This window comes from Nothobranchius furzeri, chromosome 12 (genome assembly GCF_043380555.1).
Source record: "Nothobranchius furzeri strain GRZ-AD chromosome 12, NfurGRZ-RIMD1, whole genome shotgun sequence".
In the NCBI taxonomy this organism is placed as follows: domain Eukaryota; kingdom Metazoa; phylum Chordata; class Actinopteri; order Cyprinodontiformes; family Nothobranchiidae; genus Nothobranchius; species Nothobranchius furzeri.
The window spans coordinates 66,430,442-66,447,282 of NC_091752.1; the positions used below are offsets into that span (position 1 = coordinate 66,430,442).

Genomic DNA, 16,841 nt, shown 5'->3' on the forward strand with positions numbered 1-16,841 from the left:
ACACTGAGCTAACCGCTAAAAACATTAACAGTCTAAAAGCTATTTGCGGTGAGGACACGTGAAAACAGCATCAAACTTTCTACCTGCAATTTTTGCAGCTGCGTTTCTAAATAGCTGTTAATGTCATGTGCTGGGGTGAGTGCTCCTCTCATTTTTGTTCCATCTTTGAGCTGCTGTGTTTCAGGAGAGGGAGGCTCCAGCTGCAGCTCATTAACAATCAGCGGGTCCAGCTATAAGAGGAGGAGGAGAACACATCTCGACCATCAAATGGTTTTTGTTGCTAATCTGTAGGGAATATCTACAAGAAAGCTCTACAGAAAGTAGCAACGGGTCCTGAGAAATGTCGCTAGGCACTTTTTGGAAAAAAAGTCATTGAGGGGGGTCAAAAAGTTGTTAGAAACAGCGCTGAGAAAAGTCGCTGAGTTGGCAACACTGGTGCTCGCTGCAGAACCACAAAGGTGTAGCAGCACCAGCGTCAGCCCCGCCCATTCCACCTGAGTCAGTTCAGTTTCTTCCAGTTGACAGACTCAATCCATGTTTGGAAATGGCGAGAGTTACGGATGGCCACTCCGACACTTCTCTGGAACGCTTTGAACTGGCGTTAGAGATGACGTGGGCATAGTTTTATACTTTGGATGTTTTGGTTTACGATCAAATGAAAAGTTGACAGGTTTTACCAAACACCATCAAAACCACGCCTCCGTCAGATCCGGCAGATTCTGATTGGATCAGTGAAAGTAATGTGTCATGTCTTTTAACGCTACGTGAGATCAGTCTTAGTGGAATATTTAAAGTCATAGTACCTTTATATTCTATAGGATTATAATAAAGTAATCAATACATTGATTTCACAGATTGGTCATATCTTATTATTGACTAACACTTGATAGGATTAGCTTTATTAAAATAGAGTTCTTTGATTAATTAAAAGAAAAGAGTTCATTCTTCATTCTTCTGTTGAGCTGAAAATAAGCAGGTTAGAAGCAAATGCATGAGACCTTGAGACCATATCTCATGCAGACTAGTCCTGTGTCAGAGGAGAGGGAAAAACAGTCATTTCATTCTGTTACAGCGCAATAGCATCCCCGAACCGAAGAGGGTGCTATAGCTGATATCACCCAAAATGCAAGACAGAGAATGGAGAGGACATTAATGGAATACAGGCCAATATTAGAGGATTTACGGTAATAATTAATTTGACGGTTTTATAATCAAATGAATAATTTGATTCAAAAAAAGAAAATAATTTGTCACTGATCAGGTTTTAAAGGGTTAAAGGTCCATTCATGATGATGTAGATACTCAACCTTTCTCTTCACAATGATGTTAGCCACGGGCTAGGCTAGGGGGCTGGATGGGCTCCAATACTCCATATAGGACAGAAATATGATTTCAGCACACAGTAAAGCATCTATTAGGTGAAGGAGAGGATTTTATTCTTATATTGATCATTGAGAGGAGAGCAGGTAGCACAACAGCCAGCGGACAGATAGTCCAAGCTTATACATGATAATAGACGCTGGAATGTGTGATTAATGAGTATAAAAACCACTCAGGATGATTCAGTCAGTTCCTCCTTAAACAAAACAACAGAAACACAAACGTAGCAAAACGTGACGATTACTGGAATAAATGAGCAGTTTGGGGTTCTCTTTTTGTGGATTTAAAATCCACGGATCCCAGCTGGTCTGTAGGCCTGCTGTGTTGGGAGTCGTGCTCTGAAGTATCTCTGGTAGGCCTGCTGGTAGCCGTAGCGATAGGCGTAGAGGCGACAGGGAGAGTAGTCCTCGCAGGTCTCTGCACGGATCTCTGACTGAGGCTTTCTGCTCCTGCAGGACCAGAAAAAGCTGCTTTATTCTGATTTACTTGTTTATAAAATGATTAAAGCTTCACTAAATGTTCAGAGATCTTGACTTCATAACACCTAATGTGCCAGACCCAAGGGCTCTACCACTTTAACACAATTATGTTCCTCAAAAACCTGCTGGAATGAATAATTTTCTAGCCGTCCGTCCTCTATTAGAGGATCTAAGTACATAAGAAGTGCCATTTAATTATTGGTGCTCCAGGGGAATGCACTGTTGTTATTATTAGCATTAAGCTCTACACAGATCTCAATCAGTCAGTCAAGTTTACTTATATTGGGCTTTCCACACCTGCTAAGGTGATCCGAAGTGCTGAACACGATCATAAAACAATCAGAATACAACAAAAACAAAGGATGAAAGCAGTCCAGTCCAACGGGTGATCATGGGTTCATCTCAGACCATAAATGTCTTCAGTTTGGTAAAAATCAAAGTTTAGGTGTCGCTGAGGTTTCTGAGCTTCTGAGTGTCTGACTGCAGGACATAATGTTCGTCTAAGGTCACATGACTCATGGATACACAGTCGTTCAGTTTCCTTCTAAAATCCTCCCAGAGGGCAGTGACTACACAGTTAAGCTCCACCAAGCTTTCTTTTCAAAACAGAAAGTAAACGGTCTTTTTACCGTGTTGTATTCCCTCCATAAACACTTTAGGACCCTAAAAATGTCCAAAAGCCATAATCAGAACCTCCTACACACACGGTTCAATAAGCTACCCCTAACCCTGTCCAAATTAGTGCGCCTGTTTGCTGCTCCTTCCCCCCTCTGCTCCACAAAAAGGTGAGAAATTCTAGTAATCTGATTGGTTGAGGCTGCATCAAGCCTAGGGTGGTTCTGGATCTCTCTTTTTAAGTTCAATTCAAGTGTATTTATAAAGCGCCAAATCACGACAAGAGTCGTCTCAAGGACCTTCACACAGCAAACATTCCAATTCAGGCCAGTTCATGAAGCCAATCAGTAAAAAGTTCCCTCTATAAGGAACCCAGCAGGTTGCATCGAGTCACTGACTAGTGTCAGTGACTTTACAGCAATCCTCATACTAAGCAAGCATTTAGCGACAGTGGAGAGGAAAACTCCCTTTTAACAGGAGAACTCCAGAGGATCCTGGCTCAGTATAAGCAGCCATCCACCACGACTCCTTAAAAGAAGTTAAAAGAAGGTTATCTTCATGATTCTGTCACAAAACACTTCCTAATAGGGTGGTTGTTACCAGAACTGCGGCTTCCTTTTCAATTTTCAAGAAACTCCTGAAGACCCTGCTCTTCAGAGAGCATCTTCTAAACTAGCACCCCCCCTGCACCCCCCCCCTCCCCCCACCATCCACTCCTTGTTCCCTCCTCTCCATGACCGATGTCAAGTTGTTGTTGTTATTGTTGTTAGCCTCAAGGGCAACATGCCGATTATCACTTGTAAGTCGCTTTGGACAAACGTGTCTGCTAAATACATAAACATGAACATATAATTTTCTGTGCTTTGATAGACTTTTTGAAAACAAAATTGTAATGTAATTACATGAATTCGCGCGTGATGTAAGAATGATGTAAGAAGGACATCCTGTGGTCAGATGCGGGTACTGCAGCCCATGTTTCTAAACAAAGAGTGACCACTCTTTTCCCGATGGAAGTTGCCAGCTACGGATCAGCGCCAGAAGATTCTAGAGACTCATACACAGTAAGTTGATAAGTACATAAATACTTTCCATTGTAATATCCAGTTGTTTGTAATTTAAAAAATAAGATTATTTTAGAGCTGACTATTTGCTTCTAATTCGCCATTAGCATTGTAAGCTCAGCGTTAGCCTCTAGCATTTGTCACCATATATTAGAGTAAAAAAAAAAAGCTGAAGAAGAAATGACTTCTGGGTCGCTTCCGTTACTGGCTCGGGTTCTTTTGGTGTCCAATTACACACAGGCATAAACAGGACTACGTCCCTCTTTGGCCTTTTTGAAAGGCAAAAAACTGTTGGTAACCCTTTACAATAAGGGTCCCTTCATTAACATTACTTAGTGCATTATTAACCATTAACAAACAAAGGGTCTCTTTACTAACGTTACTGTTATTGTTGAGTATTAAGTGTCCTTAAAGTCAGGACAAAGGGTCAGAGGGGGTGTCTGCTTAGAAAGGCATTTCTTAATTTAGTTAAGCAGTTGCTAATACTTGATAAATAGTTTATTAATGCTTAATAATGCACTAAGTAACAGTAATAAAGGGACTCGTTTTGAAAAGTGTTTATCTGATCCAACGTAACCTTCCTTCCAACGTGATTGAGACAATAGACTGTTTTGTGATTATTTCACTGTATCATTCCTACATATTGCACCTTTAAATGTCACGTGAAGGATAAAGACATCCTGATGAGGTTCGCGTTCTTTACCTCATGAAGTAGTTGAAGCGGTTCCTGCCCAGTTGGTTGAATCTGTTGCTCGAGATGAACGAGTTGGCTTGATTTGGGCGCACAAACAGATCTGGAACTACAAAACGTTACTAAACAACAGTCACGTATGGGTCACGTTGAACATGCGGCAGATCAGGAGTGAGGGAAAAAAAACAAAAGTGGCATGTTTTATATTTTAGTGAGAGGTAAAATTAGGATGAAATGTGTGACAATGTGTGGCAGGCTTTGTTAAAATTAATATGCATGCATGTTTTTCCAATTCTGAGATTTAAACGTTTGATTCACCTTCTCTGGACTCTGTGCTTTCATGAGAATCTACGGGGGAAAAACATGGAATCGGGTTAATCCTGAGCGATGCATTTCTAGAACATTGTTGTTGCTTGTTTGGATTTTTGATTGCTATGTGACAGCAAAATGAGGGCTTCATGGAGAATTTATACCATAGCAGACACAGAGGGAGAGGGTGGCGCAGAGCGCCACAAGCTGGAGGAGGCTCCTCATCTCGGGTCTTCCAACCTGCCTCTCTGCTGGCAAAGGAGAGAAAATGTTTGGTGATTTGGGTCAACGAGGAAGATAAACAGAGGAAGGGGAAATCGTGTTTTAAATGAAGAAATCCTCAAACAGAGATTGTATAGAAACAGAAAAGTTCTGAACTAAAGTTCAGACCGATCTGAAGTCTCCATTTAAATCTCAGTTAGTAATGAAGAGTTAAGCTGTGGTGGAGAGAATCAGTCCTGCTGCCAACTGAGTCCAAAATGATTTTACTGAACAGGCTGAGACCAGAACCTGCAGCTGCATGCTGTGGTTGAGTTGATGACACTGCAAAACAGACTAAAAGTTGATTTTTATTTCAGTTTAGCCATAATGTCAATTCAGTACTTTAACTACTGTCATTGCAGTGACATTAGACTTTATTTTAAAGGTTACTTGACGGAGACCGTATTTTATTGAACGTAAAAGCTATTATTTAAGTTAACATAATTAAATCATGGAATTAATTACCACGTGATTAAATAGCCTTCTTTCAGCATTAACTCCTTTTGTTGGGCTAACATGATTTCCATGGGTTTGAGCAACGTCAATTACTAATGTTAATCTAACTACTGTAAAATTAGTTAGATCAGCTTTATTAAATCAAGTTGGGTGCAAATGAGGAGATTTAGTAGGACCAAACTTATTGATTTAAGTAGGATCAAAACGTTTGTAATTAATGAAGTTGATCCTAACTAATTAACCAACATCCAACTGTAGCAAATAAGTTAACTCAACGATGGTGAATTACTTTGGCTCAACACAAGTACTTTAAGTTAGGATAACAGAAACGTGTGATGCTGAACTAAAGCAATTTAATCATGTGGCAATCCTTTCCATTATTTTTATAAGTTCATACAAAGAATTATTTAATTGAGTGGCACATCGGTGGACCATCACATCAATAAGTGATTCAGACTCAAACATCTCACACCTGGACTAGCAGGCCAAGGCCAGACTACACACAGATATTCAAACAGACCAGAGTCCTCCTCCGTCTTCTTCTTGTGGGATTCAGATGGAATTCCGCATCAGCACTCCTGCGTTTTCCCATCAATAGCAGCTTTCATTAAACACACACACACACACACACACACACTCACAGCAGCAAACTCAGGCAAACTCACACACAAGCCCAGGACTCAGAGTTCAAAGAGGAACTTCCAGTAAATGGTAAAAACGTGTGTGTGTGTGTGTGTGTGTGATGTTTCTATCTTTGATCCTGCAGACTTTAAAAAAGCCACAGACTCGATCCTCATCGTGTAAAGAGCAAAATAAACGCTGTCCTAATACTCTCTACTTGTTGCAACATTTTTAAATCAGAATATTTATTTGAAAAAATGCAATCTGAAATACTTTGTTGCTCTTTAAACAATATAATGCTAAATTTAAATGTGCAAAAATCGATCGAATAGACGATGTTTTGGTTTTGCAGGAACTTACCGTAAACGACCGGGATGAAGGAAAAGGTTTTGGAGTTACGTCTTTATCCTGATGAATATTCCCCAAATCTCCACAACGCATCTTATATACTCATCTCAACCCACCCCTTCATTTCCTACCTACCAACTCTTTTCCTCTCCCGCCCTTTTAGCACTCCTCCCCTCTTATGCTATCAGCCCTCTTTTCCATCATTTAACGGTGCTGAAGTATTAGCTCACTGTCTCTCTGACTCCCACGCCCTCGTTGAGCAGCAGAGCTGTGGCGGACGGAAAGGCCTGGAGAAAAACAAGCTGAGGATAAACACAGAGGGTGGGAGGTTCTGGCATGGGGTGGTCTAACCTGTTTTATGGCAGGTAGGTGACAGGATTCATCCGTTTTCCACCACGGCAGCAAGAAAAGAAACATCCACCGAGCGGACACTTCATAGGCTTGCTCGTACGTTCGTTTGTCTGAAAGCTATCGAGGTCTGAAACGATTCTAAGAGAACCTTGAATGAACACAAGAGAATCCACCTTCTCGTTGTCATTCTGCTGTAGATCCAGAGGCAGAGCTAGGATTTTTCTGACAATGGGGCCACCAAGGGGCAACAATATTTATAGGGGGGCCAAGTGTTAGTCCAACATCCTTACACACGATTTCACTCCGGAGATTTCTATATAGCTCATTAGCGCCACTAGTGTTTGGAGGTGGAATTGCATCCACCTACGATCTGGTCATCGTGCAAAAAACAGATGAATGAAAGGACAGGGGGCCAATCTGATTTCAGCATGGGCCAAATCCCTGTCTTCCCACCCCCCAGAACTGCCAATGTGTAGATATGCTGCTGTGTTCTGTTTTCAAACCCAGTTTTGACCAAACTTCAGCTGTCTCAGACAGATGGACTCAAATCTGGCTCTTTGGTCTACAGAGGAGTCCAAAGTAGATTCAGTGACTGCAAGGAGCCCAAACCATCGTCTTCCCACCACCATCCTGACAGCCGGGATCAGCCGTTTGGGCTGAAATGCTGCTTGGTTTTCTCCAAACATGGTGATGTGCATTATGGGTAACAGGTCTTGATCTCCTTTGTTACACAAGACATGTGGTTCAATTATTGCTAATCTAACACGGGTTGCCATGTTCTTTTAAAAGAGAACAGTTTTCTCTCGGCGATCCTTCCAAACAAACCAAACGTGTTCATTCCGTTTCTGTCATGAACTTTTAACTTGATGACTGAGACCTGTACAACCTGAGATGGAGCTTTGGCTTTGTTTTACAGTTCCTCGGGTGTTGTGTGGTCTGACCTCAGGATGGATCTGGAACATCCAAATCCTGTGAAGCTTATCGTCTGTCTAAAGGACTTTTAGATGGACCTGAAAGTGTTTAGTTTGTTTTATGCAATCAAAGAACAACAAGGAGAACAGTTTGGACCTAAACCTCCTCCAACAGTCACTCAATCTCACTAAGAAAGACCACCAGTCTGAGTTTAGATGCCAATGTTCAGAGTTCAGACTGGAAAATGTAGACAAACGTTCAAATCAGATCACAGAGAGGCAGAGGGAATCAACTTGTAAAAGGACACTTACGGTATGTTCTTGGCTGTTGGTCTCTCAGGTGAGAAGGTTTTGGACCAGAGTAGCGGAACACTCTGGTGGCAGAACAGTGCTTTGGTCTTTAAGGGACACAGTTGCAACATGATGAAGTTATTAAATCATGGTTCCACACAGCCTTGGTTAGAAAGAGAAGATGAAGAGGAGGCTTTAATGCTGCTGATGCTGGACTAACTGAAAGTAACAATTTTTATTTAGGTGAAGATGGTTTTCTTTCATCATCTTCTGGACATCTCTGGGGTCATCTGGTGCAAAGAACAAGTACAATTACATTCTTTCAATGTAATAATCCATCCATCTATCCATCCATCCATCCTTCCATTCATCCATCCATCCATCCATCCATCATCAATTTGTCCACCAGTCCATCCATCTGTTCATCCATCTGTCCACCAGTCCATCCATCCATTCATCCATCCATCCATCATCCATCTGTCCACCAGTCCATCCATCCATCCATCCATCCATCATCCATCTGTCCACCAGTCCATCCATCCATCCATCCATCCATCCATCCATCCATCATCCATCTGTCCACCAGTCCATCCATCTGTGCATCCATCTGTCCACCAGTCCATCCATCTGTGCATCAGTCCATCACCCACCAATCTACCAGACCATCCATCCATCTGTGAATCCATCTGTCCATCAGTCCACCCATCCATGCATCCATCCATCTGTGCATCATTCCATCATCCATTTGTTCACCAGTACATCCATCCATTGATCCGTCCATCTGTCCATCTTTCACCCATCCATCTACCAGTCTATCCATCCATCTGTGCATCCATCCATCCCTCTGTGCATCCATCCATCCCTCTGTGCATCCATCCATCCATCCATCCATCCATCCGTCCACCAGTCCATTTATCCATCCATCCATCAGTCCACCCATTTGTCCATCCATTTATCTATCTATCCATCAGTGCATCTATCCATCATCCGTCTGTCCAATAGTTCATCCATCCATCCATCCATCCATCCATCCATCCATCCTTGCATCAATCCATCACCCATCTGTCCACGAGTCCATCTATCCATCCATCCATTTGTGCATCCATCCATCAACCATCCATCCACCAATCCATCCATCCATCCATCCATTCATCCATCCTTCCATCCATCCATCAGTCCACCCATTTGTCCATCCATTTATCTATCTATCCATCTGTACATCTATCCATCATCCGTCTGTCCAATAGTTCATCCATCCATCCATCCATCCATCCATCCATCCATCCTTGCATCAATCCATCACCCATCTGTCCACGAGTCCATCTATCCATCCATCCATTTGTGCATCCATCCATCAACCATCCATCCACCAGTCCATCCATCCATCCATCCATCCATCCATCAGTCCACCCATTTGTCCATCCATTTATCTATCTATCCATCTGTGCATCTATCCATCATCCATCTGTCCAATAGTTCATCCATCCATCCATCATCCATCCATCCATCCATCCATCCATCCATCCATCCATCCTTGCATCAATCCATCACCCATCTGTCCACGAGTCCATCTATCCATCCATCCATTTGTGCATCCATCCATCAACCATCCATCCACCAGTCCATTCATCCATCCATCCATCCATTTATCCATCCATCCATCCATCAGTCCACCCATTTGTCCATCCATTTATCTATCTATCCATCTGTGCATCTATCCATCATCCGTCTGTCCAATAGTTCATCCATCCATCCATCCACCCATCCATCCATCCATCCATCCATCCTTGCATCAATCCATCACCCATCTGTCCACGAGTCCATCTATCCATCCATCCATTTGTGCATCCATCCATCAACCATCCATCCACCAGTCCATCCATCCATCCATCCATCCATCCATCTGTAAATCTACAAAACATCATTCTCCTCTAAATTCTTGATTTTCTACGTTTTCCTTTGGTTACTCTTCAACACTTGGGACACAAACACGGCCATATTTAAAGTTCCCTCTAAAGCCACCATTTTTAAACTAGATTAGGCTAGTTTTGTACTTTCTCATATAAAGTTAATGTGTCTTCAGAATATCAGAATAACTTGGACCCAAGTATTCCACAAGAGACTGAATTTGTTTACATCAAATGAGAACGGACTCAGTTGTTATTTGATTTAACTGCTTTACACCAAATGGAAGTCATTTCCAATTATGAGCTCAGTTTAAATGATGCTAATTCCTCAAGTCCAATAAACACTTTTTTAAGCAACGTGTAAACTTGTTTTTGGTAGTCTCACACATTAGTACCAGCATAGTTCAGGTGAAAGTCGAAGTGGGATCATTTCTGAAGTTACTGGATGTCAAAACAAAGTGCACCACTCATGCACTCAGCACCTTCACCCCCACACGTCTTCAGAAGAGTTACGATAAAGCTAACATGAACAACATTGCTGTAGGGCATATCTGAGAGTTACGTAACCTCAAATTACATTAAACTCAGTTGCAGAACTCCATGAATAGCTCTGTGAGAGCCAATCCTCGCCATTGGTAAACAAACCAGAAACGGGGACACTACATGCCAGGAAACAGCAGCACCCAGACAGACAGATAAACATTACAGCCTGGACACAAGAATCAGAGAGATGCTGTTTCAGCTTCAGCAACAAAGCATTCACATCGGGCTGCGGTTTTGTTTCCTCGCCAAATATCATGTCTCAGTATTTACAGGCAAAAACAGCTCAATCTGAGGCTACTTGCAGAAGAATTTTGGAGTTCAATCATCTTTAATTTGCTCCTAATGATTGGGGTTTGGCATTAGAGAGAGAGACGTTTAAGGACTCTTGTGGAATCTCGTCTTGCTGCATTCAGCTGTGTCAGAGACGGGAGATGAACAAGAAGCAAGACGAAAGAAAGCCTGCAGGACCGAAAACACATGTTGTGCGCAGCTATCGGGAGTTTTCTGAAGGAAATCAGGCCCAAAACAAAAAAACTCAGTGGAGGAATCAGACACAGTTGACTCTGTGATGACTGAAGACATGTATGCACACGACGGACAGAAACGAGTGGAAGGAGGCGTGTGACTGGAAAGAATGAGCAGAAGAGAAAAAACGAGGAAGAATTTTCACTTCTTGATGAGGCCATGACCACAAATGTGTAAACTATCCATGTAATGTCTGCAAAAACACGCCTGAAGCGTTTGGGTGGGCTCGCATTTCCCTCAGAAACCAGGCAGGTGTACCTCTGTGACTCAGAGCAACACACACACACACACACAAACATGGCTTCAACAACATCATCCCTTAAAAAAATACCTTAAAAATCTCTATTAATAGTTTTGTTATTCAGTCATCTCCATGATTCATCTCTTGCGTTCCACGTGACACAGTGAGTCGTGCGAGACTCGGACAGAGAGGATGAAAACATCACGTGATGCAAGCCAAGCCCACTCCTTGGGACTGGGCTCACTGGGATCCAGACCAGATCAAACGAGCAGACGCTACTCAGGACGGACGGTCCTCTCAGATGGCTCAGTTGTCCTGCGCTCGTGAAATCTGCCACATGAATGCCAGCAGGGCTTCATTCAGATTCATGGAAGTTGCAGGAATCTGCAGACACAGAACATTTAGAATACTTATGCAATGGTTCGTTTTGTTTGTTCACTTCAAAGATACGCAGTCAGAGACGGATTCCTGCCATTTTTCATAAAAACTTCATTTATAAATCTCTAGAGTGGCCCAGAGATTGAAGATGACTTTTTCCAGAGCCCAGCCCTTCATCAAACCACCTCTCAGCTTCTGCCCATGTTGAATCTGATTTAAAGGGAAAAACAGTCATCACTAAATCATTTTCCAGGTGGTACTAACTCAAAACTTTTTTTCTGTGGTGGTGCACAGATGTTGTTTCATTTGCAGCTTCAAAAATAGCCTCTTCTACACTTGAAATCACTGGAGACATCGTTTAGCGGTCAAAGCTAAGATGAAGAGATGAAGAGAGGTTTCATTCTGATGTTCTCTGCTTTTTATATATATATATATATATGTGTGTGTGTGTGTGTGTGTGTGTGTGTGTGTGTGTGTGTGTGTGTGTGTTATCTCTGATCTCTGAGAATTAAAAAATAAAACATCTAAATATGAGGCGAGACACTTCTGCTTTCCTCAGTTTCCCCTAATAGGGACTTAAAGGTCTTTAGTGTCTACAGACCGAACCACGCTGTGTGTTCACAGCTGTCGCACAGGGCTGCACATGCCAAACTGTAGGAACACTTGTGAGGTGACACACAGTTCGGTCCAAAATTTCAGTGAGTCAAACTGCACAACGCCTAGCTCTAGCAGGACGAGCTAACGTCATGAGCGCACCCGCTGGAAAGCTAACGTCACTAAAAGCCGACAGCTAATCGAAACGACAATGCTGAAAATGAGAAAAGGGGCTGCTGTAAACATTTCTTTAAGTAGATTACTAACCCAACTCCAAAGAGGGGTAGTCTGCTTGTTCCAGAGTGTAGCTTCCACTGTTGCTAATGTTGCTAACTCGCGTCGCTAGCTGTTGATGTCAATCTCTGGGTGTATTTGTGTTAGTGGATTGCAGATGTGAGTCGGAGGTTTTCGAGCAGTGCTTGTAGACTGTTGGAGGTCTACATTGGTCGTTAGAGTGCTGTCGCTGAGCCGGTCACAATGGATGGCCACAGACTTGCAAATCACCCTCACGTTCACCATTTTTTGTCACGATTATGTTGACGACAAGACAGTTGGCTGAAAAATGCACGGTGTGGTCCAGGCTAACCTCTCATTAATCAGGAACAAAGCAACACACGTGTGTGGTTACCATGGTGACCTCAATAAGCCACTGGCTGCAGCGTAAACATTTATCTTGATCCCCTTCCCAGCAAACATGCCCGTTAGGGCCCCCACGTAGGATCTCTCTGGGTAAAAACGTGAGCCACGAAGGGTTGCGCACAGTGGGACCCACGTGAAATGCAGGGCACGTGAACTCTGAGGTAAGGGTGGGTTTGTCCTGCCCACAGCTCAGACCCAGCCCACAAAAGCCATGGTGGGCCCAAACGGGTATTTTTGCCGGGTTTATACTACTTCTTAAACAAGTATATGGACTTTTCGTTTTAGATTAGATTATTTAAATATTCAGGTCCAAATTACCTTTTTACTGTTAATAAAACATCTTGATGACACCTTTCCTCCAAATATTTTATCGTTTGAATTTCCAGTTAAACCTGTTTTCACAAGACTGGTTTGCACTTAACTTTGTTTTATTTATTTGACCAAAAATCTATACATCTAAGGTTTAACTTGATGTACCAATAAGTGGGATTTGAGGTGTTTAGTTCTGGATCCTGCATTGAGCTGTTGAAGCAACAGGGTCAAAGACAGAGTATTTGTGTGTTCGTGTTTTTGATACTGCTTCCATTTCTCATAAGAACTTCATCCAAATTTCCTTTTTTATGTTTTATTTACTTTCGTCCCCCCGCTGATCATCTGGAGCCAAATCCAACAAATGGGCCTGCAGGGTGTTCAAGCAGCACCCTCTCAACCTGTGAGGAATTTCTCTCTCACATAAATCTACAGTCAGATAACCAACACAAACAAGCGATCACAGAGCCGGTTCATGAGGCGACTGACGTGTGCAGCAGCGATATGAAAGTACGGGAAGAGACGATGAAACACAAACAAGCTGTTCTGCATCTGGATGACAGGATCTGTTATGCAACATCTCCTCTTTTCCTCCTTTTCAGCAAACTATTCACATCCTCTTCCTCTCTGGGCCTCTCATCCCTCCCCGTGTTTACCTGCCAATGAGCTAAAACCAGAACCTGAGGTCTGAGACTACACACTGACACATTTAGAGATTCAGAGATTAAACTTTACTGCCACAATCCAAACTATCCACAGCCTAAAAACACTCTAAAACATGTAAATATTATTGTAACATGAACAGAAAAGGATTTGGTGAATGAGTCAAACCTTCATTAACAAACTGAGGCTGAACCAACACAAAGATGTGACAGCCAACCATCCCTCAGCCTCTTTCTGACCCAGATTTCCTTCTTCTGGCATGAACACCATCATTTATACGATCTTCTGCATCCTCACTAGCTAAACTGTGGTGCAGCCGTCTGCATCAGCACATGTGGGTTTGACTCACATCACCGGTGGGGCTGTTTCTCTGCTTGGTTGGTCTGTTTTGTTCAGACACTTTAAACAAAAGGAACTGTTTGTTGTGATGAAAATGTTCATCTCTTAAAATGGCCTGTCTCTATTTTATGATGTGGTCCCACTGAGACAGGTAGTGACCTATATTGGGGGCTTGTCCGGGATGCTTTAAGCTCGTATTGGAGGCTGAACTTGACATATTTTGTGGAAGAGTCTTGCAACCCGAGTTGCTTCTATATTTCAGAGAAGTAAAATGATTTTACTTTTATTTTATTAACATATCTTTATAAGGAGGATTAAATTATTTAAGTTTATGAACAGATTGACTTGTCTTTGGAACTACACGTGGATTGTGTTTTGAGGACCTGAAGACTCGGGTTGGATTAAATGACTTTAAAGAGGATCTTGACTCTTAAAAGATTTGAAAGTTAAAGTCAGATTTTTAAAGCGGTCCTAGTATTTTAAAACCATGTTTAACTTCATGCTGTTGAATTTAGGCAGCTTGGTCTGATACCAAAAGGTCTGTCCCGTCTTGAGCCATTTAGCCATTTTTAGCCCCAACAAAGTTTCATGTGCTAAATAGAAGCTCAAAGAACAGTTACCCATTGGAAAAAAATGTTTCTGTCCATCTATCCATTTTCCGTCGCCTATCTTGGGTCGGGCCAGCCGAGGGACATAGTCCCTCTAGCGTGTCCTGGGTCTTCCTTTAGGTCTTCTCCTGGTTGGACGTGCCCGGAAAACCTCACCAGTGAGGTGATCCTAACCAGATGCCCGAGCCACCTCAACTGGCTCCTCTCGATGTGGAGGAGCAGCGGGTCTACTCCGAGTCCCTCCCGGATGAACGAGAGTCTCACCCTATCTCTTAGGGAGAGCCCAGCCACCCTATGGAGGAAATGGCTTAGCTCTCTCTTCACCACGACAGATTGGTACAATGCCTGCATCACTGCAGACGCATCACCAATCCGTCTATCGGTCTCACGCTCCATCTTCCTCTTACTCGTGAACAAGACCCCGAGATACTTTAACTCCTCCACTTGAGGCAGGACCTCATCCCTGACAAAGAATGGTGATAAAACTTTCACTAAAGCCTGAAACCCACGTGAAAGCATTACATTAAAGCTACAATGGCACATTTTTCTCATGCCTGCAAACATCATTCTAACATAGTACAGCTATAAATATGTGGTGGAGATAAAAAAAATGACAAAAATAAACAAAGTGGTTCTATTGCATTTGTATAAAAACCTCCACCAATAACGCGTTTCAGACCGAAAGCAACTATTGGCCATTCCCATCTGTACCGGGTCGGCCCGGGCCGGGTAGCCCCAGTCGGCCCCAGCCTGGCACGGTTGATTCCACACATCCTTGTCTTAAGCCCATTTGGGCTGATTCTACCCACCAATCAGAGGCTTGCTCTAATGGAAGGTGTGAATTTGCTGTCAGCAGTGGGTGTGTTGGCCCTGGTCAGCCTGAAGCAGACCCCCTCGAGAAGAGGGCTGAGAACATGGATGTAATTTTCACTTTAGAAGTGGGGGGGGGACACGGGTGGGGGTTGGGGGGGGGGGGGTCTTTACAGTATGTTCTAATGGGAAACAGGCTTCAACACAAATGGTTGTTTTCTGCTTGGTCCTAGAGCTCAACCAGTGTCAATTTAAAATAGCGTAATATTGTTTTTGGATGGTAAAAAGTGCAGGGGTCAAAGCTTGACTTTGGAAAAAGTGGGGGGGGACATGTCCCCCCTGTCCCCCCCCCCAAAATTACGTCCATGGCTGAGAATGAGCCTTGGTTGGCCCGGAAAAATACCCGGCCACCCAGATATGTAAACAACCTACGCTACCCAGCCCGGGCCGACCCGGTACAGATGGGAATGGCCCATATTGGACCATCCGGTTTTGGCCCCGCCGAAACGCTGCACTGGGACTCTGCTGGGAGGTTCTCTGCTCAAGAACATCAAAGGAGGAGAAACAGACAAACTACCAGAGTGCCAAAAAGAAAATCACCATTTGAAGTCACGGACAACAAAAAACGTTTGGACCTAGAAAATGGTGACGGGTGTTCTGCACTATTTCATTTCCTCTGGCAACGTGGGTTTCCGGTTCCGGTAAGGAAAGATAGGTGAGGGGAGGGGTAAATGTTCCATGACCGTGTTTGCGTTCAGAACCTTGCTTGTTTGCAGATTTTCCATAGCAGCTTTAAAGTGTTAAAACTTTTCGTTTTGCTTTGAGCGACATCTCTCCTCGTTGCTTATCATCGCTTCTGGTCTTCTGGCGCTTCGGCGTGGAAAGAAAGCCGATGAGGCAGCTCCAGCAGGCAGGTGCAATAAGTTGCATCAACTGAACTTGGTAAATAGCTTAGCTTCAGAAAACAGCACAATGCTCAAACTTTTACTGCAGTCACGATGTGGTTTTATGAGTAAATCAACTCATCATGAGCCCAGATTCCAAAGTCAAGACTCGGTTGCCTTCACAAGAAGCTGAGTTTGTAGAGAGCTGTGAGTCCACTCTGCCAACAAAACCACGTACTTTATTCGTAGTAGAGTCTGGTATGTAGGAGGTGAGTGTGAATCTGAGCTGTGGTCACACACAGAAAGTCAAGCGTCCTCTTTACCCCTTTTAGCTGAGGGACAAACTGAGATGCTGGCATCACGGATTAGATTAGATCAGATGAGTGTGCCTGACACGCCCCCTGCTGGTGAAATCAGTAACTACCAGTGAAAAAATGGTTCTAAAATAAAGACCTAACATGCATTTTACCAGTCACCTTTCATGCCAAACATAAAATCTGAGATCTGGTTTTTTATCTGCTACTGTTCACAGAATCGTGTGGTTTTACTGATTTGGCATTTATTCTGTAGACTGCACCTGTCTGATTCCCTTCCATGGAGTTAAGTCTTCATCTCACACATCACGGC

At 43.1% G+C, this 16,841-nt stretch overlaps 1 protein-coding gene across 4 annotated transcripts; it reads right to left on the reverse strand.

Annotated features, from left to right (window-relative positions):
- Positions 1-1,419: 1,419 nt before the first annotated feature.
- mgp (matrix Gla protein) lies at positions 1,420-6,366 on the reverse strand. 4 transcript variants are annotated; one of them, XM_015945323.3, is made up of 5 exons: positions 6,234-6,366; positions 4,700-4,783; positions 4,545-4,574; positions 4,239-4,329; positions 1,420-1,829 (listed from the first exon to the last, which is right to left on the reverse strand). In XM_015945323.3, exons 2-5 carry the CDS (start codon positions 4,758-4,760, stop codon positions 1,664-1,666), a joined length of 348 nt encoding a protein of 115 aa, XP_015800809.1. In that variant the 5' UTR covers positions 4,761-4,783; positions 6,234-6,366; the 3' UTR covers positions 1,420-1,663. The 4 variants fall into 4 exon arrangements, with proteins under 4 accessions (XP_015800809.1, XP_015800807.1, XP_015800810.1 ...); XM_015945321.3 differs by having other exon boundaries at positions 4,239-4,335; XM_015945324.3 differs by having other exon boundaries at positions 4,700-4,786; positions 6,234-6,365.
- Between the last annotated feature and the right edge of the window lie 10,475 nt (positions 6,367-16,841).

Excerpts from the sequence above, each read along its gene's own strand:
- mgp (XM_015945321.3), bottom strand. The coding sequence starts at position 4,760 with ATGAGGAGCCTCCTCCAGCTTGTGGCGCTCTGCGCCACCCTCTCCCTC. Across the intron at positions 4,575-4,699 it reads CTCCCTCTGTGTCTGCTATG|ATTCTCATGAAAGCACAGAG; the intron begins GTATAAATTCTC and ends TTTCCCCCGTAG. Across the intron at positions 1,830-4,238 it reads CGCTTCAACTACTTCATGAG|GAGCAGAAAGCCTCAGTCAG; the intron begins GTAAAGAACGCG and ends CTGGTCCTGCAG.